General features: G+C 42.2%; 1 protein-coding gene across 7 annotated transcripts in view; it reads left to right on the plus strand.

Annotated features, from left to right (window-relative positions):
• CREBBP (CREB binding protein) overlaps positions 1-21544 on the plus strand; it is a 104129-nt gene that overhangs the window by 29412 nt on the left and 53173 nt on the right. For 5 of the 7 annotated variants that reach the window (XM_064520534.1, XM_064520533.1, XM_064520538.1 and 2 more), the window contains 2 exons: positions 10402-10578; positions 20782-21031. In XM_064520534.1, coding sequence (XP_064376604.1) covers positions 10402-10578; positions 20782-21031 — 427 coding nt within the window. The remainder of the gene's footprint in view (positions 1-10401; positions 10579-20781; positions 21032-21544) is intronic. The other 2 variants (XM_064520537.1, XM_064520539.1) reach the window with 1 other exon arrangement.

Genomic DNA, 21544 nt, shown 5'->3' on the forward strand with positions numbered 1-21544 from the left:
GGGAGAAACGCGTTACTTAGGATGAAATAGCAGTAAGCAGAGGCCTGCTTTCTTCCCTCAGTGAGCAGATACAAGATGATGCCAGTGCAGTGCAGAAAGCCCATCTTTCCCACTTCACAAATTGACGTAGCTTCCACCCGGACCCCTTTTCCCCTTCTCCGAGAGCCTTAATCAGTTTGGTGGACCTTGCTTCACGTTACTGATTTGTGCTTCATAGCAGAAGGGAGATAAGAGTGCAAAGTGCGAAGTCCTCGCAGTGTGCCTGCCTGGACGGCCGCCACTGCGCACTGAGCGGTCAGGCAGCGCGGCTGATCGGCGTCGGGGCACTAACGCCCGGGAACTCGGGAGAGATCAACTCTGGGTGGCTGATGCCAGATCATGCGAGCTCTGCGATTTAAATGTGTTAAACTCATATGGGACTTGGTCGTGAAGCAGTGCGGATAGCAAAGCATGGGTCTCCGTCTCTCTCATGGAGTTACCACTCTGGAAGGAAGAAATAAAGCCGTTTGGAAGTAGTTCTGTCCTTTTTTGTTATTCCTTACTAGCAGTATTCAAAGCAACTGATAAGTCTGTCTTAAATACCTGATCTTCCTCCATTACTTAGAGCAGCTCTACTTTCACATTCATAGCATTTCATATACTTTAATTGATGAATCGTGAACGTCTGAGACAACTGAATGCTTGATTTCCTTATGAGAAAAAGTTAAGCTGAGAATGACTGAAACCAAGCAAGGTGGCAGCCCATTTGGTAGCGAAACCATTTCAGTGGGTGGGGAGAGCAGAGGGGGACAGTGCTGAGCTCTGTCACCGAGCTGTGTGTTGGGAGCCCAGATGGGGAACTGTGATTTGATCACAGGCGTTCAGAAGCTCAGTCTATAAAGCAGTATGAAGTGACTGGGTTTGGTGAGACCAGAAGATGAAAGCAAAGGTAGCATGGATGTCCCTCTCCTGCAGTGGCCTGTGTCAGCAATAGCTTGCAGGTACCAGCCATGTACCGTTTGTTTCTATCAATCCATTGCGTTTGTGCCAAACGCAACGGAGACTTCTTGGATCTGTAGGTGATAATGGGAAGTGGAGAATTGCCATTTCATGCCAGCTCTGCTGTTTCTTTAAAAAAATAAATAAAAAATAAAAAACAGAAGTGTCTCTAACATACTGGTGCTATACTTGGCTGAAGCACGTGAGATGCTGAGTAGCAACGAAGTGCTGGGTTGCTCTCTTTGGAGCGACTTGCGTGTAATGCACAGTTGCTGTGTGCTAGTGATTATGGTATAATCTTAAAGTTACAGCTCAAGCATTCAGAAAACTGAATTGTAGTTTAGAGGTAGCTTTTGAAAGGTGAAACTAGTTATATCTGTTCAGCATTTAGTGTGCTATTTCACACTGGATTCTTGCAGTGATACAATAGGAGGAAGCAGGAGGGAATGTTTTTCTCTATAAAGGATTGAGGAAAGCAGTAGTGGGTGACAGACATTTTATCAGAGCAATTGCTGTTGAACAGACAAACTTTTACATGTGCAACTCTGCAATGCTACAAGAAGAGTCTGTGATGATCTGGCCTTTCATCAAAACAGATCCTATCCAGGGTGCCTCTGTTTTTTCTCTCCCCTCTTTCCCTCATCCTGCCATGCATGTTCTGTTCTCTGGAACAGAGCTCTAATCATTCATCTGGGGCTTAGCGTTAAGATTGGTTTTAGCTTGTGTGTCAGACTGTCTTTCTGTCTTCCTTTGCCATGTTCAGAGGTACAGGAAGAGTTTTACAGGGGGGAAAAAAGGCACTCTCCCTCTTTTTTCCATTCCACAAAAACAGGCAAAACAGTAGTGAGGACAGCCCGACTAGCGGATGGGCTGTGCGGGTTTGTACGTTCCTTACGCCAGCCCTGTAGCGGCTGTAGTACTTTACTGTACTGCGCCCCAAGGGTCTGCTAAACCGTTTCCTATAGTGCCTTCCTCTCCCTCCCGTGTCCTCGCGTCATCTTTCTGCTGTGCTGACAGGACAAAGCTAGCAGCGATGGTGGCTAGCGCAGAGCCACGGATACGCTGAGTGCCGGCTGCTAACCACACCGGGTAATGGCTGAGGTCTTCCGGCCTCGTCTTTGAGACGATAGTAATTTTTGGGTGTCATTATCTACATGGCCGTCTATCTACTCAGAAATATTAAGGAACTTAATTATCTGGATGACCTTTATCCAGAACGGGTCAGATTGGCCAGTGGGTTCCAAAGTGAGTAAGAAGAATTGGCTTGAGGAGGGGCGAGGAGGTGGGGCACTGACTGTCACAGCACAATTACTTAAGCTGGTCCCTTAGGGATACCTAGCTAAAACACTGGTTTTGTGATCCTGCCGTCAGTGTCAGTCTAAAGAGGCAGCTTAATTGCAGCTGGATGGAGCGAATGAATGAAATGCAATCTTGCAATTGTCCTTGTAAGAGCAATCATGTGAAGTTGCACTTAGCCACACTCAGTCTGCTCAGGCTCTGCAGGGCAGAGGATGATACAATTGTCTGATACAGGTTTTGGGTTCTCTTCTGCGGTTCGGCTTTCCTGGTCTTTGATACTTGTCTCTGGCTTCGGTTAATGGACTTGGCAGCCTGGTCTAGGTCTTACAGCACTTTGCTTGCTGAGATGTGCTTTCTTCTCACCTTTTTGTGTTGTCTCTAGACAACAGAAGGGAACTTTTAATTCGCTTTCTGTCATTAGGTTCCTTTATACAGAGAAAAACACAAAAAATGACAGTGACATAAAGGCGTATCTCTCATTACTTATCATAGGCTTGCTAGCATAGGTTGCACTTAATTCTTGTTTATAAGTAGAAGAACATACTATTTAGTTAAAATGAATACAAATTCAAGCTCAGTGGAATTTGTTCATTTCTTAAAAATATTCCCTTTTTTTGGTTTGAAGTTATTTAGCTTTGGATCTTACGTGTTGATATATCTTTGCTAAGTGGAAAGTCTTTGTTTGCCACCTTTCTATTCCCAGAACTGGTGCTTCGGGATCATTTCGTTCCTCATCTTAAACTAAACAAATTGAGCTGCTTTAGTCTCATTGCAGGATGTGCATTTTAGTCCCTTAAATTCTTCTGGATTCCTCTCTGCGTCGGTCATTTTTACATATCTTTCGTGAAGAATTAGTGCCACATGATCGTCATCATTACAGTAGCGTTTGCTTCAAGCCAGAAGCATGAAGATGTCACTTTATGCTTGGCCAGTAGGCTCTGCATACCTCCCGTCATCATATGGAGGGCTCAGGTTTGTCGTTTGAGCAGGTTCAAAGGCAGTCTAGTCAGGCTTGTCTGGCTTGCTTCCTTTCTTTCTAGGACTGTTTTCCAGTTGAGCAAAACCATTTGGTACTGAATTGAATATTAATGGTAGCTTTATTTTTAGTTTACAGGATTGGATGATAATCAGATTACTTTATACCAAGCTTGTTTTCCACTGAACCCGTGCTGCTTTGAGTTCTTTGATTCCCATGTCAACCTTTTAGTATTTTGTCTGCCGTCAGGCTAGTTCGCATCTGTGGGTGTTGGGGGGGGGGGGGGAGTATTTTTCTTTTTCTCTTTTTACTACTAGGCCAGAGTAACCTTCTAGTTTCTGCAGAACAGTCAGTGCTCCAAGCCTTGATGAAAATCAACATTTAACTTTTGGTTTTTTGACTGATCTGTCTGGAGCAACTGATTATAACGTAAGTTAATGCTACACATTTTCTTAACTTTATGGAGGCAACAGTGATTCAAGACCAAAAACCAGTAGTGGTGTCGGAGCAGATGCTGCTCCTTGGCATGCTGTAGTGTCTGTAAATGAGGGTGGCTTTCTCTCTTGTAGAAAAACTGATAGCAACCTCAGTCTCTCCTGGCGTATCTTTTGTTAAGTTTGGAAACTGGTGGGAAGGATGGGTTAGGGCAGGAGGGGAGATCAGAATTTCCCAAAGGAAAATGGGTAGCAAGGAGCAGAAATATATGTAGTTCTGAAGTTTGTCTCAGCATATTGGAGGGGAAGCTAAAAAGGGGATTGCGAAAAGCGCCTTGTAGCAGTGAATGATTTTTGCAGCGTGTTGTATTGGTTGCATGTCTTGGAGGCCTCAGAGGGATATGTGGCAACGAAGTAACTCTAAATGCTTGGATGGGAGAACTGGTTGTAGTGGCAGAGCTGAAGGGATAGTTAATAAAAACTTAAGAGTAGGAGGAAGGGGCAGGATTGATTAATGGCCTGGAAGATTAGTGTACAAAGAGGGAGTAGCTCTTTGGTGCCCGGCTAGAGGAAGAAGTGCTGTGGTATGTCAGCAGCGAGAAAGAAGGGAGGACAGGAAGCTTCAGAAGTTTAAAAAAAAAAAAAAAAAAAAAAAAGACACAATGGTACTAAGACCCAGCCTGGTCCTAAGCTATCTTCACATTAGGTTGCTGAACTTCTCATTTCTGTCATATCAAATATGCGTTGCACCATCCTGAGAGATGCTGAGATTTGGTCTGTATTTGGTCACAGATTTGGTCTGTAATATCTGTAAATCTCCAGGAAGTGGAGGAAACTGAATTTCACTCTGCAAATAACTACCATCATAACCATTCTACTCTGAAAAATAATTAAAAAGCAAAACAAAGAGAACGCCTCCCAGAACGTTGCAGTGTGAGATGTCTTGCATTGTTCCTCTCTGCTAAACAAAGGTTGTAAGTTAAGTTGTTTTCGACCTGTAAGTTTGTACATTGCTTGGCTTGTGAGAGCTGAATGAAATTCTCTATTTCCTATCCATACTCAGTAACAGATTTTGGTATTTTAGAGAGTTGCCATAGCGATTAAAAAAGGGGAGCAGAATCTGGTTATCTTCCTGGGATAGCAAAATTACCAGATTAAATGCATCTTTCCCTTATAGAACAGTGGTATGATCATATTTCTGAGAAGAACTGCTTCAGAGTAGAAATGCATGTTTAAAATAAAGCGTCCTGCGTCGTGCACGTTACCTCTTCGTTAACTTCTAACCTTGACTTGCAGCTTTGGTGTCAATGTAGTTTACGTCACCTCTCAGCCTGCCCCGCTGCGATTGATGGAACAGTCAGGTAGGAAACATGCTGCTGGTGGAAAGAGCACTAACCTAGGAGCTAGGAGTAAAGCTAAAAAGCTTTAACTCCTGACTTCTCTCCATCAGAATTTATTGCAGTTATGACCACAAGCAACTGATCAAGAAGCCAGAGTTTGCACAAAAAACAGAAACATAAGTACCAAATGTGAGCTGTGGGAGGATGAGGTGGAACTTAGAGAAGATGATTGCCGGTATGGAGGAGTGGAGAACATGGCTTGCAGAAGATGGCAGTCTCATCAGATAGAAAAAGGAGGTGGTGAACTGACAGCTCACATGAGCTAGTAGAGAAGAAGAGGAGGCAACAGGGAAGAGAGCATCCTTAAGAAGCTTAGAATTAAATGCGAGTGAGCCGGAACGTAACCAAAATTTTGAAATGGAAAGATAGGATAGACGAGTAGGAGAGAAGCTTTATGCTTCTGTCACAGTGCAAATGCACTGCTACGCTGAAGCTTGAGTAGCACTGGGATAATACAGACCCATGCCCATTTGTTGCAGGCGGAAAAACACCTCTGCCGGAGTGCCTTTTTCTTTCTTTGCCTTCAGGAAAATAAATTTAACAAACTTTAAGCAAAATGTAAGTCTTTATGGTGGCTCAGAGTCCCAGGTGATGATGACTGTGTTTATCAGGCTGCTAACTACTGTGTTCTTGCTGTTTTATCTTTTTTGATGACTTGGAATTATCTGGTAATCTTTCTGCGAACGAGCTAATTCAGGATCAGAGCTCCGTTGAGAAATATGAAAACAGAAGTCTTCTGCGTGTCTGCCTTCCCCCCAGCTGCCCCCTCATTTCACACAGGAAGAACCTCGGGGCAGGGTGAAGGAATCTCGGCGCCGAATTTGAACTTTCTGACTTTTGTTAGCTTGGAGACTGTTGGTTTCATTTTGCAGAATGAATGTGCGGTGCAAAATCTTTACATTGCTGCATATGCTCAATAATCGGATTGCATTTGCCAGTTGTTTCTGAGATTTCAATTAGTGCTCATCTAGGTGAAGTGTTTCAGAAGGGCGACTGCTCTAAAAGTTCAGATCATGAGCTAGGAAGTGCCAGTGAATCCCTAACATGCAAAGATGTTCATCTTTGTCAGCGTGAGATATCCAGGGCTTCTGGCTGAGTCTTCTCTCCTCCTGCCCACGAGGAACTGAAAATGGTTCTCCTCACTGGCGTTACTACCTTACTATGTTTGCTTAACGTGGTTGTTATTGGAATAAATTTTGAGCTTCTCATTGGGACTGAATAATAGCTCTGAAACTGCTGACCTTAATTCTGCTTGGCAGCAGGTTGTTCTGCCGCTAAAACTCCTTGTCAATCCTTGCCTGAGTTTAAAACTGTTATAAATAGATAACTGTTCATTAGTTGTTCTTGCATTCTGTTTTGTGCACTTTTCTTAGTCTCTGGAAATCATAGTCATGTCGATGAGTTCAACTCTTATGAGGCAAAGCAGATTTATTTATTTATTTATTTATTTTACTGCTGTTACGGACAGTAATTGGTCTTGTGCACGGTCCCTCTTGACTTTTACCTTTGTATTTACTTAAAGGATTGCCACATAAGAAAGGTAAATCTTTCCACCTTTACAGATTGTGGGTTTTTAGTTGTTTGAAGCCCATCTTTACAAAAAAAAAAAAAAAAAAAAAAAGGAAAAAAGAAAAAAAACCAAGCAGTCTGTTTCAGTGGCAGTAATTTTCAAAAATGAAGTGAAGGTTAAAGCGCAGGTCCAACTTTTTACAACGTTACCACGGTGTGTGCTGTTTTTCAAAGCTGTGAACCGGGGTAACTTTTAGCTTTGGGATCCATTCATTTTTACAAGTGTACCTGTATACATTGAAATACTGTGCAGCCAAAAGCAGGTTTAAAAAAATAAGTTTTCAAATGGTAAGCTGACTAGTTTCCCTTTGATTTGAAAGGGTCACAAGGCTTTTCTTAAAATTTCAGTCAAGTATCTATTACTTAACAACCACCTAAAAAGGGGAAAATTATCCTCATCATAGTAGCTTGGAAGAAATCAAAGGTGGCTTTTTTGCTGTTGTACTGAGCTCTGTGTTACGTTTCATAATGAGATCTGCTGAAAAAGAAATATTAAAAAAAAATGACAAAACAAGCAGCTGGTGCCTGTTGGGATTGCAGTTTCTTAGTGCTTTTTGGAAAAATCTTAAGTTGCCCGTGCCCAGTGCACCTGCCTTAGTTTGGCAACTAAATGCTCTAGTTTGGCAACTAAATACTCTGTGCCAAGTGTCTCCCACCTCCTCCCAACTCCAGTGTGGCCAGCTGAGCACGCTGCAGCCTTGGCTGCAAGCTCTGAGCAGGGTTTTGCCTGCACCGTCTCCTCCAAGTGGGTTTGGCCCAAGCAGGGCAGTGGAAATAATAAAAGTAAGGGTTGCGTGTGCAAGAAATTCCCTCTTCCCGTTCAGGCTCGCCGCTGTGCTTCTGCAGTGGTGGTGGTGGCTGTAGGACTCTTAGGTGTTGTAGGTTCTGGCATGGCAGTGTTAGCCGAGATAATCAATATGTTACTCGATTAAAAAAATCCAAAACCTGCAAGCAGATTTTGAGAACAGCAGGACTGAGTCCTTCTGCGGACAAATGAAGTTTGTATTTAAGGATTTAGAGACGTGGGGAAACTGAGCAACAGCCACACAGTTAATGTTCCCGTTTCTGTCCTCTGAAAGGTTTAAAAAGTCATAAGCTACTTTCTCAAAATTGCACTTTATAGTTTCAGAAGTTTTCTTCACTCTTCAAAATGAAATCTGATAGACTGTTGTGGTGTTAATGAATAGCTGTGGATATCAGATGAGCCTTTCCTATACCTTACCTGAAATAGTGGGTTAAGCTAAGTGGGTAATTTTATTAAACATTTTGCTACTAATTCTGCCGAGCAAATCTGCCCAAATCCGTGTTGGGGTGAGGGAGGCTGATTTCTGTGGACATTGAGGGGTGTGACGACTTGAAGTCGCGTGGATTAAAACTCTGGTTGCGCCTATCTTATGTCTAGCTTGCAAGTACTGAAAAGAAAACCATTGATACAGAAACTAGCAGACAACACTGTATGGACTTTTAAATATAAAACTACTTTTTTTAAACAACTTTTAAGGCACGAGTGAACCCTTGCCTGTGTTACGTTAAGCTGTAGTCACTGTGGCACTTCTTGATGCTTTGTATGGCAACCTCTTTTTAGGAGTGCTTTCTGTGCAGCGTTTCTATTACTAGCTCTACCTTATTTTTGAATGTTATTTTTACTATTTTAGTGTTAAAACTGTCAAACTCAATATTGTACAGCCTTTCCTATAGGCAAATGCACCATCCAAAGTCTTAACCATTTCAGGTGCAAGATGATCCCCTGTTCCAGTTTGTAGGAGCTCGCATCTTTGTGACAGTCGGACCATTGTACTAAAAACAGCTCCCCACCACCTTGCTCCACCCTGGGGGAAAAAGAGTCCGCTCTTAAAGTTTTTGAGAGGAACTATTAATGAAAAATGACGTTTATGGTTATATTACAATTTTTCATCAGATCAACGCATCTGTCCCAAAACGGGGTTACGGGCTCCTTGTGAGAGCGTCCTGTAGTTATTGCTAGGCCTTACCAGAACCAGTTGAACATTTGGAAGTTAGCTTTGTTTAAAAGCCCGAGTATCGCCTCGAGGCTTCCTGTTATCCTTGCGCGGAAAGGAACAGAGTGTCTTTCTCTGAAAGCTAACAAGTTGTTTTATTTGGGAGCGCCTAAAAAATACAGAAATGGGGAAAATACCAATTCATGTCATCTGTGCAACGTGATAATAGCCAATGCTGCTTTCTGTGAAAAGCAGAGTTTATTGTTGGACTTCAGATGCTGTAGAGCAATTGGGGCTTTTTGCTCGTCTGTGCTGTCTGAATTACTCTGCTTTCCTCTGGAGCAGAGCAGGTAGATGCTAACCCGTTACATTGCAAGCTAACAGCTTTCTTCTTTGAAATAACCCAGTGTATGAATATATAGGGCCAGGTTGGTATATAAGGGCAGGACATTTGTGCAGTGGGAAAAGGCCTGAATTTGGCGACAGCCGCTCGATCGCTCCCTGAAGGATGCGGTTTGGAGGAGGCACCTCCTCACGTAAAGCTAGTCTGGCCGCTTCTGGGCTCGCTGCCCGAAACGCAGGCGTGCAGAGCGCCCCGCCAGAGAGGACGGGGCACAGGCGAGCGGCGTTTGTTGGGCTCTGCCCCCGGCGTAGCTTGGAGCACTTCCCCAGTGCTCCCTCAGTCAGATACCCGTCAGCAGGAACAAGCGACCGCTGAGCGAGTTCCTTATTACGCGGCTGTTAATGCCGGTAAGCTGACGTGTGCAGTTCTTCTCTCCAGCCGTGGAAGTAGCCCTCCTCAGTTGCTGCTGGTAACGGAAGTGAAGAGCCGAGGATGCTGGAAAGCTAGCGTGTTGGATACGGAAGGGCTGGAGAGGTCAAAGAAAGGGAAAAGCAGGACTTAATATTTCAAATAAAGACTTGCGCAGTGTTTGGATTTTATACTCAGGACAGCTGATAAAAGTCATCTAAAATTCCTCCTGGTGGGGGGAAAAAAACACAAACATGATCCATCCTCTGGACTTTTCATGTTGGTTTTATTTTTGGGGTCACAGTCTTAGTCATCCTCTTCGGAAGAAGTAAATTTCTGATAGTTTCTCTCTTCAGGGCCTTTTGTCCAGCATGATATTAACTGACTAAAGTAATAGAGATTTCACCGCTTTTCTTGGGAGACTGTTCTTCAGGCTAAATGGCTTTTTTGGGTAGACGGTGTTCTCTTCACTAATTCAGTGGGGGTCTTATTTCTGCCTGCCGTTCTTAAGAAGTTTGGGGGTTGTAATTTGTCACGGATGTCAGCTTTAGATGGATGTTCTTTTGTTTGTTCATGCTTTTTCCCGCAAGTACCAAAACATAAGTAGATGACCATTTGTTGGATGCCTGCGTGTATTCCCTTCTCTTCCCATCAGATTTTGTGCACAGAATACACAAAATACAGGATTTGGGGGGTTTATTTTTCCAAAGTTTTTGAAGCATTGGAAAGAGTAGCCTTTTGTCAGTGCAGATTGGGAAGGGTGATCTTGTTCTCTCCTTTGCATTTGCATGATGTTTTGGTAAGTTGAGTTGCAAGGCTTCAGACATACAGGAGAGATGCAAAAAGCCAAATAGTTTTTAAAAACGATTTTAAATTTGATTAAAGTTACAAAATTGAGAATTTAATATTTAGCAACTTTAAGTGGAATTTGGGCTCTGTGAATACAATTATGGGTATTTGACATATGTTTTCTTTTCTTTTCTAACGCCCCTTCTGGATCAAGAAAATTATAATAATTTCATTCATTCTCTTCCAGATGGGAATGACAGGTAACACTAGTCCCTTTGGGCAGCCTTTCAGTCAAACTGGAGGGCAGCAGATGGGAACTACAGGAGTGAATCCTCAGTTACCAAACAAGCCAGGCATGGCAAATAGTTTGTCTCCCTTTCCTACTGACATCAAGAATACTCCAGTCACCAGTGTGCCAAATATGGTGAGTTGTCTCATACTATTTCCCTTGCTTGTTATGTCTTCATAGTATGTTTTAAATCCATGAGTGACATGGCTCCTGCAACTCTACTGAATTTTTCATCTTCTCTGCATGGTCATTTAAACATCAGAGTTGCCCCGTGGTTCTTCACTACCACTTGAGGGAGCATGTAGATGGTCTGCGTACTGTGTTTGTGCAGTAATTTAAATTTCAAAGCAAGCGCTATGGTTTGTTACAAGGATTGCATTACATCCTTTCATTTTGTCCTCGTACATTTAGTTCCAAACCAGATTAAAATGTTTTCTCTATAAGCGCTGTTTGTAGCGTTAAATTCCTGAATCGGTTAGCATGTGTGTTCTGTATATGTTGTAAACTTCCCTGAAAAGCTAAAGAGTACCTTCCACATCCCTTGAATCTCTAATATAGTAAGCACATCACATGCTTTTCAGTTTATATTGTGCAAACCATGCTTGCAGCTCACAAGCTTATGAGAACAGTTCTCATTAGTATATCTTGCCCAAGTTTGTAGTATTCTGTTTACTAGAGTTTTCTTTATAAAGTGAAATTAAATATTCCCATTTGTCTCAGTATGTCTGCGTATTAATCAAACTACATGTGTTGTTTCTATGGAAACTACAGCTTGTTGCGTTTTATACTCGTATACATGAGAGCAGTTACTATAGAAACTTGTAAAACCTTCCATAAGATGCAAATTGCTTATTTTTTAATTTAACTAGAAAACCAGCTATTTTTTGGCACAAGCTCTCCATGCCCTCCTATCAGTAGATTTGTTACCTGCCTAAAGCTAATTGGGCAATTTGTGAGAAAGAATGGGAGATAAACTTAAGTTTCCTCTTTTTCCATAATTTTAGAAGAACACTTCTTAATTTTCCTTTACTGCCACTGAGAAGTCCTTGTTTTATATGATCTGTATTTCACTTTGTGTGATTTTTGGAAGGAGCTGGTGGCTGGAGTTGAGAATGCCACTTGTACCCATGCAGAGTTGTGGTGAAAGATGGCTATTCTAATTCTGTTTTTAAAATATTTTAAGTGCAGATCGTGTGTAAACCAATGACTTATCCACCTGATTCTGCTGAGAACTGCAAATCTGCTTGAAGCGCTGTATTTATCTCAGCGACTTGATGATTCTGAAGCCTAATTTTGTGCTCATTTAAATGTCACTTTTTTGGAAGCCTAAATCTTAATGTACTCACCTGCCAATGTAGGATGTAGTGTCAGCTACTCAGGTGGATCTAAAAAAAAAAAAAAAAAAAAAAAAAAAGGCAGTTGCTCTCAAGGCTTCTCTAGTGATGAGAGAGGAGGTAAAAGAAGGAACTTTCAATTTCTTCTAAGCTTGTCTGAAAGATAGAGGAAAATAAAGGAAACCTGCTTCTTTGGTACCGTAAGTTGCAATTTCTTTAAAATGTCAAAAACCTGAGCTGTCTTCTGAGAGGAGGAGAATCAAAACCATCTTTCTTTGTTTCTCAGGTGCCCAAAGTCTCACATGTCCAACACATCTTTTTTTACCTCAAGCCAATACAGAGGGCAATAACTATCTTGGGTGACTGGCATCTGTATTGTAGAGCCAGAAGATCTCAACCCTGCTTATGGATCATGTGGTAGTTAATGAGTTGTTTGCAGTTCCTGATGGTGGAGTTGGCAGGGAAGACGCTCCTTTCATCTCTTAAAAACTGAAATTTCCAGCTAAACATTTTTCTTGCAAAGTCAAGAAGTTAAAATAGCCAGATGCTATTTCTTCCACGGGGACTTTGCTTTATTCGGTATGCAGGATGAATGGTGTCCTCTGACAGAGCATATAGTCAACATCTTGTTCTATTTTTGCTGCTCCGTGTGTGGCTATGGGCCTTGTTTACTGGATGTAGTACTAAATTTCGCTCAGCCAGTCTTTTCCACGCAATCTTTTCGATGGTATTCATCACTGAAGCATGCATATATTCTAAGTTTGGATTAGTTAACAGTCACTGTGCCTCCCTAAGGTAAGGGTGTTTTATCCCAGTTTTAAACCTGAGGCTGAGAGGCATAAAGACTAAGATGAGAAGAATGTGCCGAGTGTTGGTGTACTACCTGAGACTCCTAGGGCCTGACTTTCCAAAATGTCCTTCAGCTGAGATGTCTTAGGTAAAGTAACTTTCACTTTGTTTGGGTCTGTGGCTCTTGTAACTCATGGAAGTGGTATCTCTGCCTCAGCTTGGGCAGCTAGAATATGACCTATATGGTGCTTCTGAAAAGTTACATGTTTGTGATAGAGACCGTTCCCTAGAGCAGAGGTGAAGTGCTTTAGCCATTAGGCCAGGCTTTCTTCCTGCAATCCCTTCATCCTTCACTATATCGCTTCAGACTACTGTGATGCGTTCGGATCCCGGAGACAGATGTCTGATTTAATGCGTTTGGCCTGCTGGAGAGCGGTCTCTCCTGTGTTCCGAAGGAGGCAGGAGTTCTCAGGAGGAGGAATACTGTATAGTATTACACTACAGAAGTCTATCAGAAATGAACCTGTGGAGGATCAGAAGTTCAGCCTGTAGCTATTACAAGAAAAGAACAAACTATTTTTTTTTTTAAAAGACCTTCAACTTTTTTGCAAGTTGATTGGAACCACACATCTTGCCAAAACAGCCCTCGATGCTATGCATATCTTAGAGGGCCCCAAAAGTACTGCTCCCTGTGAGAGGCAAACCCATGCGAGTGAAACCATGGGTAACGTATGGCCTGTCTGAGACAGGAAATCAGTTTCCAGCTGGACATTAAATACTTTCTTTGGCTGCCACTAAGAATATGTAAATACTTACTGACACCTAGAAAATACACGGAGGGAGAATAGGGGAAGAAAGACTACGAGGATCTCTTTGTCCTGAAAAACAAGGCATTGAAAAGGAGTGTTTTAATTAACCCTGTACCTTTTGTTGTAAGCTTAAGCGAATGCTGTAGAAGTAAACCAAAAGACAAGGATGTTTCTTAACCCATAGTTTTCTAAGCACCATTGTGGCATTTGTGTGACACCCATGCCCCAGCCCCAAACCAGGAGTTTTCCCACTGCCAGGGTTGTAATCATCCGGCTGGCAGGCAGGGTAACCCTCGACTACAGCAGTGGGTTGTGTCCAAATTCAGGCTTAAATTCTCTTGAGAACAACACCCACCCACCCTTTCTCCCCAAAAATGGAAGTGGTTATCAAAAGTTCATTGCATCTTCCAGCCGTTCTTCCAAGGGTGACCTTACACCAGCAGGCAGGAAGCCACTGCTGGCTGCTTTTGGTTTAATCTCTTTAATTAGGAAAGAAGTAACAAACCTTATGGTATTAAAACGATTAAAAGGTCAGCTTTAAGGTATTAGTGTTCAAATCCAGCAGGATGAGTTGTTTTTTTTTCCTAACTCTGGAGCTGAGCAACATATTAGTGGATCCTGGAGTTTTACCAGCTTTTCTTAAGGGTTGATTGGCTGGGCTTTATAATGGATTGATGGCCTGTTTTCAAAAATACACAATCTCACCAGATAAGGAATAAAAATTCCATTTTTAGAATAGCTGCTTGCACAAAAGTTCAGAAATTCTTTCTTACAGCTTTCAGTTTTTGTAGTACGTTCTGACCTCCGCCAGTGGAGATGTCTCAAAGTGGACAGAGAGAGTTATTGCTTCATATGACTTTCACAGAATGTGGTCAGTTTTTGTTACAAAATGGGTAGCTTTAAGTCTTGACTGAATAACTAATTCCTGAACGAAAGTTGTTCTTTCTGCCATTTTTTGACATTTTGAGACGCTTTACTGAGATTCGGTGCGACTTAAATTGTTTGAGACAGGATCAGCGATAGTCAGCTGAGGTGAGATCATCCAAAATTTCTGGACCGCGGAAGAGAGCGGTGATCCTCCCTTTGGCATTCAGAGCACTGTGCAGCAGGAATGGGAGCTGAGAGCCCCTCGCTTAAATTTAGAGTACCCACAGATTTGGGGATGGGTTGTTGGCGAGGGGGAACCCTGTCAGATACTTCCGTCGGATTTGCTGAAGAGTTGCAGTTTATGCGGTGCTGTATGTTCAAAGGGTGACAATGGATGTTTTCTTTATGGGCATTGCAATTAAATCTAATATTTCTACGGGGGTTATAAGTAGGGCGCGTAAAGTTTTGGCCGGTTCCGGACACGGGTTTGGTTTCACAGTTACCCTTCTGACCAGCAGATGGAGTTGAGAGAATATTACTTTTTGGAAGTAAAAATCATGACTCCTCAGTTTTCTCCCTTGTGCTGTCTACTTTGAATTAGAGCAGCTCATCTCTGTTTTGTTTTTAAACTGCATTTCTTGAGCTATGGTTTGTATTTTTCCTTGTTTATCTCTTTGTTTCTTTTGTGTCTTTTGGATTTGCTTATTAATGATTTTGATGAGCAAAGAGAGGAAAACTTTGACCAAAGAGGTGAGAGCGTAGGCGGTACGCCCTTGCAGTGGGCCTCCTCAGAGACCAAGAAAACTTTTAAATTCAGAAACCAAGCTTAATTAGATCAAGTAGAGCTGTAACTACCTAAAATAGACAACTCATATTTTATTCTAAAAAGGTTTATAAAAAAAATCTCTCCGTATCTATTTTGTCTTTACAGTGAGGAACTTCGCTTGAAAGCGCGAAGGCTTACTCTTTTACGTTTCAGTGGTTTTCTTCCATTGCAGCAAACTGAAACAGTCCTGTGCTGTAGAAAAGGTCTGATTCTGTCAGGTCAGGCATGCTGGGTGTCTGCTTGCCGCTCTCATCAGCAGTCTCCCCATCTCTGATGTGTGGCAGGTTTTCCGTTTGCTGCACTCACCTTCCCTCTTCTGCCTGCCCTGACCTGCACTCTGAAGGTCTCGCTTCCCCACGCATGCTCACACCTTCTCTTCCTCGAGAAAGTCCTGCCTGATAAGAAGTGGAGCAGCAGCCTAGCAAACAGCTGGGAAAAGCTTTTGTCCACGCTGCTTAGTCAGCCTTTTAAAGGGGCAGATCGTAATAAACTGGAAACAAATCTAGCAGCTGCTGCCCAGTGCCAGAGGAACTGTGTTATTGTGTCTGGAGCAGAGTGCACGTCTCTGTTCTGCCTTTGTGCAGGAGTTCATGCTGGGCACGCGTATTGCTTTGAATGGGAGAACATGCTTTTTAGTTCTCACAGCGTTCATAGATATGGTGCTAGGCTGACAGAAGAGAGCTGACAAACGGGTTCTGCTCTTGACACGGTGTCATGGCTCATATTCCGCTCTCCCATCCCCTGTACATGAACATATATGGTAGAGAATATCCATTGCCGTTTCTTCCCCTTTCTTCCACCGTTTGGGGTGAAGTACTCCATAGTCAGCATAGCTTTCCTTCTCTTCACTTACAGACTTATCATTCGTCTCTTACTCAGTAAATCCTATAAAAGCCTCTATTAAAATTATATTCTGGCCATTGGCTGTATGTGAGAACCGAACTCTGCAGATTTCTTTATAAAGCATATGGTGGTGTAGCAAGAAAACTCAGGTATTGAAAGCCAAGTGCACTGAGAGTAGTCTCTGAAGACCTCTAGGACCCAACTGTTCAAGTTCATTCTGTGGCATGACCGTAGGAGCCTCCTGACTTTCTGTGGTTATCGCAGGGTCCCATAAGGCTAGCTCCCTAGTACCGGCTTCAGAGATAAGTTATAGTCCATAGTGGTAAAAGATAGTTGACAGATAAATTTTCTTACTTGCTCTTGATGTGAAAACTCCGGATCTATGTGAGTGCCCGAGCTGTTAAAGCAGAGAAACAAAGCTTGGGCTGCAAGCACATTTTTCATGTTAGGACTGTGCATGATACTGGCTTTGTATGCAAGAGCTGAGAGTATCACCTTACCTCTCTGCTCATTTGCTAGCTGCACTGCAGGCTCTCATGTTGGTGCCACTAACAAGCTAATGTGGTTTCTTGTCACCTGAGTAGGGCTTTCTCCAGAGAGCACTAGCAGCTGCTGAGACTGTGTGCCCAGTTCATCTCCATCTCCTTCAACTCAGGGAGCCTTTCTTCCCTCTTAGTCCTCTGCCTACTCTACAGACTCAGATTGTGGTTCCTCCTGCTCTTGGAAGAGGAAATGCAGGCACTTGTGCATACAGGTCCTTCCACTTTCGTCAGCCTGTTCTGCACATGAGTAAGCCTCCAACCTCTGGAGCCAAGGCAGACCATCGCGTTCATAGTATCAAAAGGATCTTTTCCATATTGATAGGACTAGGCTGTTCAGACCATGCCAATTCATGTTAACTGATGGAACCAGAGAAATCACCATCCAGTGCAGAGAATATCAAAATGAATTGCAAGGATGTAAAATGATTCTGCATCCCTCAAAGTGAAGCTCTGGTAGTCGTTGGAGAATGCCTGGGTTCATTAAGTGCCTGCACTGAGGAATGCCTCCTTTCTCGCAATCGTTAGTAAGCTGCTTGAGCTCTAGTGGTAACTTTGCCATAGTGTAGTACTTAGTGGCTGATAGAAAGATGCTCAGAACTGATACAGTGCTTATTAGAGCATTCCTGCAGTTGCTGTTTGCCGGAAGGACTTCTTTCAACCTTAATATTGAAATGTGTGGGGTACAGATTGGAGTTGGTCACGCAGAGTGCTTAATTCAGGTAGAAATATTGTTTATTAGTTAGCATTCTTCACGATTTACAGTTCATGTGTATATCCACTTTATGCCTGCTGTCCCTTCTCTGATAGGGACCCTCAAGATCATACCTTAAGTCCATGATTGAAGGGGAACTGGAGTAGTTTTGGGTATGTTTTATTTAATGTACTCATGCAGAAGTGAAGGTAGAATGCAACCTAGCTCTCTCTAGATATTGCAGATTTTTTAAAAAAAGCCTTAGTTGATAAACTGGATGTGCCCACAATGTAAATGAATGTGTGGATGACACATTTTAGAAAGCTCTTTTTACTGGTAAATAACCTCTTTTTGCTATTTGAAGATGTCAGCAGATTGAGAAATCCACAAGTACAAAGTGCTCACTGACTTGATGGCGCAGCCTGCCTCAGGTTAGGATGATGAAAGGTCTACAAAACAAACATCTGTATCAAAATACTAATCCTGTAGCAGTGGATTCTTAACTGTCTCACTTAGATCCACTGTCAGTTACAAACCTGTCTTAACCAACAGATGTTTTGTAATGCAGGATTTCGCCTAATGCGTTGATTCCAGGCAGCAGAATTCTTTGATGACCAGGGAGAAGGAAAGGATGTGGAAATAAGAAATAATGGAAGAGGAGGTGTATTTTTAAAATGTAATGCTGTGTGGAAGCTAGACTGACACTGCCTTCTTCTGTGTCAGTTTTTGACCTGTGGAAAGATAACCACTGCTACTGAAACTGGTGCCTGCTTTTATAAGAAAAGATAATAGTGTTTGATCTTGAGAGACAGAGTGCTGAATGCTTTTCTAACATAAGCACATCCAAAGATAGAGGATAATCAGTCATCTCAATAAGTTGCCAGGGAACTTTGCAGCCTTCCAAGCCAATGAAGATGAGGGGTTTATGCATCTATGCTGCCCAGAAGTGTAAGAAGTTTTTGCCCTGCAGAACACTTTAGAATAGGGAATGGGCAGAGCTAATCTTGTATATGTCTACAGTTTCCATAGTTTTAAATGGTACTAAGACAATGTTTCTACAGCAAAAAGCAGCTATTGCTCCATTTCTGGAAAACTGGTTAATGAAGCTTCCATCTCAATTAGAAGTCATGGAAGCTTTTCAGTCCCTGATCTGTTTGTTCTATTTATGGTGGAGCTCAGCAAGACAGCAAGAGGAGCAAATGTGTCTCCCCCCCTCCAAATCTGACCTTTGAAGCACTTACTGTAATTGTGGAAGCAGAAGTGCCTGAATTCCCTGCTGCTTCAAGAAAATTGTCAGTGATTCAGGTGAACCAATAATGTAGCGTCTCCCCATCTGCAATAGAAAGATTTCTGTGGACCACAGAGGATTTGCATCCCTTCGGAGTGACTTCAGGCACTAGCGTATCCTCTGGTTTTGAACGACTTCCTGCAGACCACCCTCCTTAGAAGGCAAACTAACAGGGAAGAGGTCAACTTCCTCAAGCAGTTAACAGTCCCTAAGGTGAAATAGTGGAAAGATCATAATTGCAGGTTTAGGACTTAGTGAGGTTAAAGCAGTGACCAGCATAACTCTACAGAGTGTAGGAAATACTCTGAGTTGTTCTTTTGTTACACCTATAGGCAGACGTTCTCATCTGGACCAAGGCTGCTTGTTTTTCTGACTACTGGTATTCCACGATTCTGCTCTTTTCTTGATCTTCAAGTAACCCCTTCTGGTCGGGGCGTTATTTCTGTGCCGATACAGCTGTAGTCATGTTCGTAGTAGGGCAGTAACACATGTAGGACTTTGGCTTGGGAAACAATTCTTTGATTGGGATGAAAACATCGCTTTCAACAAGATTTTCTTTGGCACGGTCTCTGTGTTTTTGTGCAGATTGGCTGAACTAATAGTTTCCTATTTGTAAGCTAAAAATTATTTCAGCAAAACCTGTCTGCTCTCATAAATCTGCTCGCAGAAGAAAAGAGAAACTTAATTTCAGCTGCATGCCCTGTGAGCATCAGTGAATGAGTTTCCCTTCCCTCTTTCCTTTTACTGCTTGCAAGCTCTCGACAAACAGATGCAGCATTTGTTCGTTGTTTCAGAGTTACCCACACCATTATCAATGGCAGAGTCGCCACCTCCTCCATCAAATAGCAGACTTCTTGTTTTCTCAGGGACTTGTGTGCTTCGTTCTCCAGAAGAAAAGGTACCTGATGTGCAAGTGACAAAACTGAGGACAAAAGATGTCCGCTGAAGTAATGATAAGTTCTGTCAGGGAACCTTTATTCATCTCAGAAGATGAGTTTTGTGCTGTTTTGCAGGTTGTGGAGCTTTCTAGGGAGTCCAACTGAAAAACTTTTCTCAAAGGTCAGGAGGAAAGTGAGTGGGTTAATAATGGTATATCCCTTCACTTAAGGTTGGCTTGGTCAGTAGTTCTGTAGAAGACACTGAACTGCTTTCTGTTACCTCTCTAGTATAATCCTTTTCTTCTTATTTTCTCTTAAAAAGTGTGTTTGATGGCTGGTTTTCCTTGGGCAGCTTGGAAGTTGGTAAGTTTTTCACTGGTAACCAGTATTTGCAGCATAACCGAAGTGTTTCTTGAGACAGTTGACTCGTTATCTGTGAGATTAATTCAGGCAAAGAATCATAAGGATTTAAGCTCTTTTGTGGTCCTGTACTTACTGTTTCTGATGAAGTTACTGCAGGCTGTGATTATGTTTAGTGTAATGGCATCATCTTTGGTTAGGATAAGAACACTTCGAAAATCAGGTTTCTACATCTGTTGTCCTGTCAAAAGGTCCAAGAAGGTAATAAAAAATCTTCTGCGTCTGTGCTAAAGAAATAATTTGTCAAGAAAGCTCTTTTCCAGTCAGTCGTGAGCTGTATCCTAGACTGAAGATCTCTGTGGGTATGCAGGCACCGTCGGGCGGCGCTCAGGCATCTTTGTAAAAATAGGTTTGTGAAAAATGGATGTTGGAAGTAAAATGATGGAATGAATACCAAGAGCAGACACAACCTAGCGTCACCCTGTAGTTAATTCTAGTGTACTTTAGTAGGCATAATGCAATCCAGATACAGATGGCCCTTTCTGGAAGAAAAATGGATTTATTTTACTCTGGAATTTTTTTCTATGAAAGGAATGTCAAAATCACTATGTGAGGAGACAAAAAGCTAGTTTAGGTTTGGAAAATGAGTTCTATCTACTACTATAATTATATAAAGCTAGTCAGATAAATTTTACTGTCTTTTCCCTTGACCTCCTCTTTCTGCTGGGGACAAGAAACTGGGATTGCAATGTATAACACTGATGATACTAAAATATAATATGAGACATGAAGAATTCCACATGCAAGTGTGGCAAGAGTTTGTTTTTCCTGTTAGAATTATGATTACCTAATAAACAGAAGATTTTTGGATGGCTTCCTAATTAAAGTATTGGTTGTAAATGTCTTAACAAAAGAATCTCTCAAAATATTTCTTTTGTTCCAAAAGTAGAACACAAAATGTTCAAGAAAGCTGCAGAGACCGGTTTAATAGTACTTGTAGCCAGTCATATCAAAATGCTTGTGAATAGTCTTGTGATGCTCAAATTATTGTGCAAGATTGAGATCAAAATTCAGACTTGCAAACGTGATTCTAAACTGGCTGTTTTCTTAGTCCCAGATGCAAACCCAAGTACAACAAGTGGGGATTGTACCAACGCAGGCAATGGCAACTGGACCAACAGCAGATCCGGAGAAGCGCAAACTGATCCAACAGCAATTAGTTTTGCTCCTTCATGCCCACAAATGTCAGAGGCGCGAGCAAGCAAATGGAGAGGTGCGAGCCTGTGCTCTCCCGCACTGTCGAACCATGAAAAACGTCCTCAACCACATGACACACTGTCAAGCTGGGAAAGCCTGTCAAGGTGAGAGCATGTTGCTAAAGCTACTCTGGCAAATGACCTGTGTAAGATTTCTGGTGTGTTTGTCTGTGGTGGTTCTCTTTTGTCAAAATGATGACCATATCTGGCACAAATGGGTACTAACTAGTTCTTTAACTAAACCGCTGGTATCTTTTCCATTATTTTTACCCCAATTTCCATTTCCAGTGTCTTTGCAGTTGCCACTTTAGAAAATAGAAAGCAATATTTGCCTTTTGGAAGTAGAATAGTACTAACAGTAGCCTTGAAAGCCTCTCTTTCACTTCCAGCGTTACAGAGAGAGGTTGTAATATCCATGTGTTTGCCTCTAACTCGCTCGCGTAGAATTCACTAATGTCCTGTATTTTGTTACAGCATTGTTAGTGAGTCCCAAAAGTTTTTAGTTGCATTTAGCTGCTTTTAGCTGTACTTACAGTACTGCTTGTAGACTAGAGAAAATAGTGCTCTGAAAAATGAAATGAGTTTATTCAAAACCAGTAAACGAAGTAGTAAGCTTAA

The sequence above is a fragment of the Dromaius novaehollandiae genome, chromosome 14 (genome assembly GCF_036370855.1).
Source record: "Dromaius novaehollandiae isolate bDroNov1 chromosome 14, bDroNov1.hap1, whole genome shotgun sequence".
NCBI lineage: Eukaryota > Metazoa > Chordata > Aves > Casuariiformes > Dromaiidae > Dromaius > Dromaius novaehollandiae.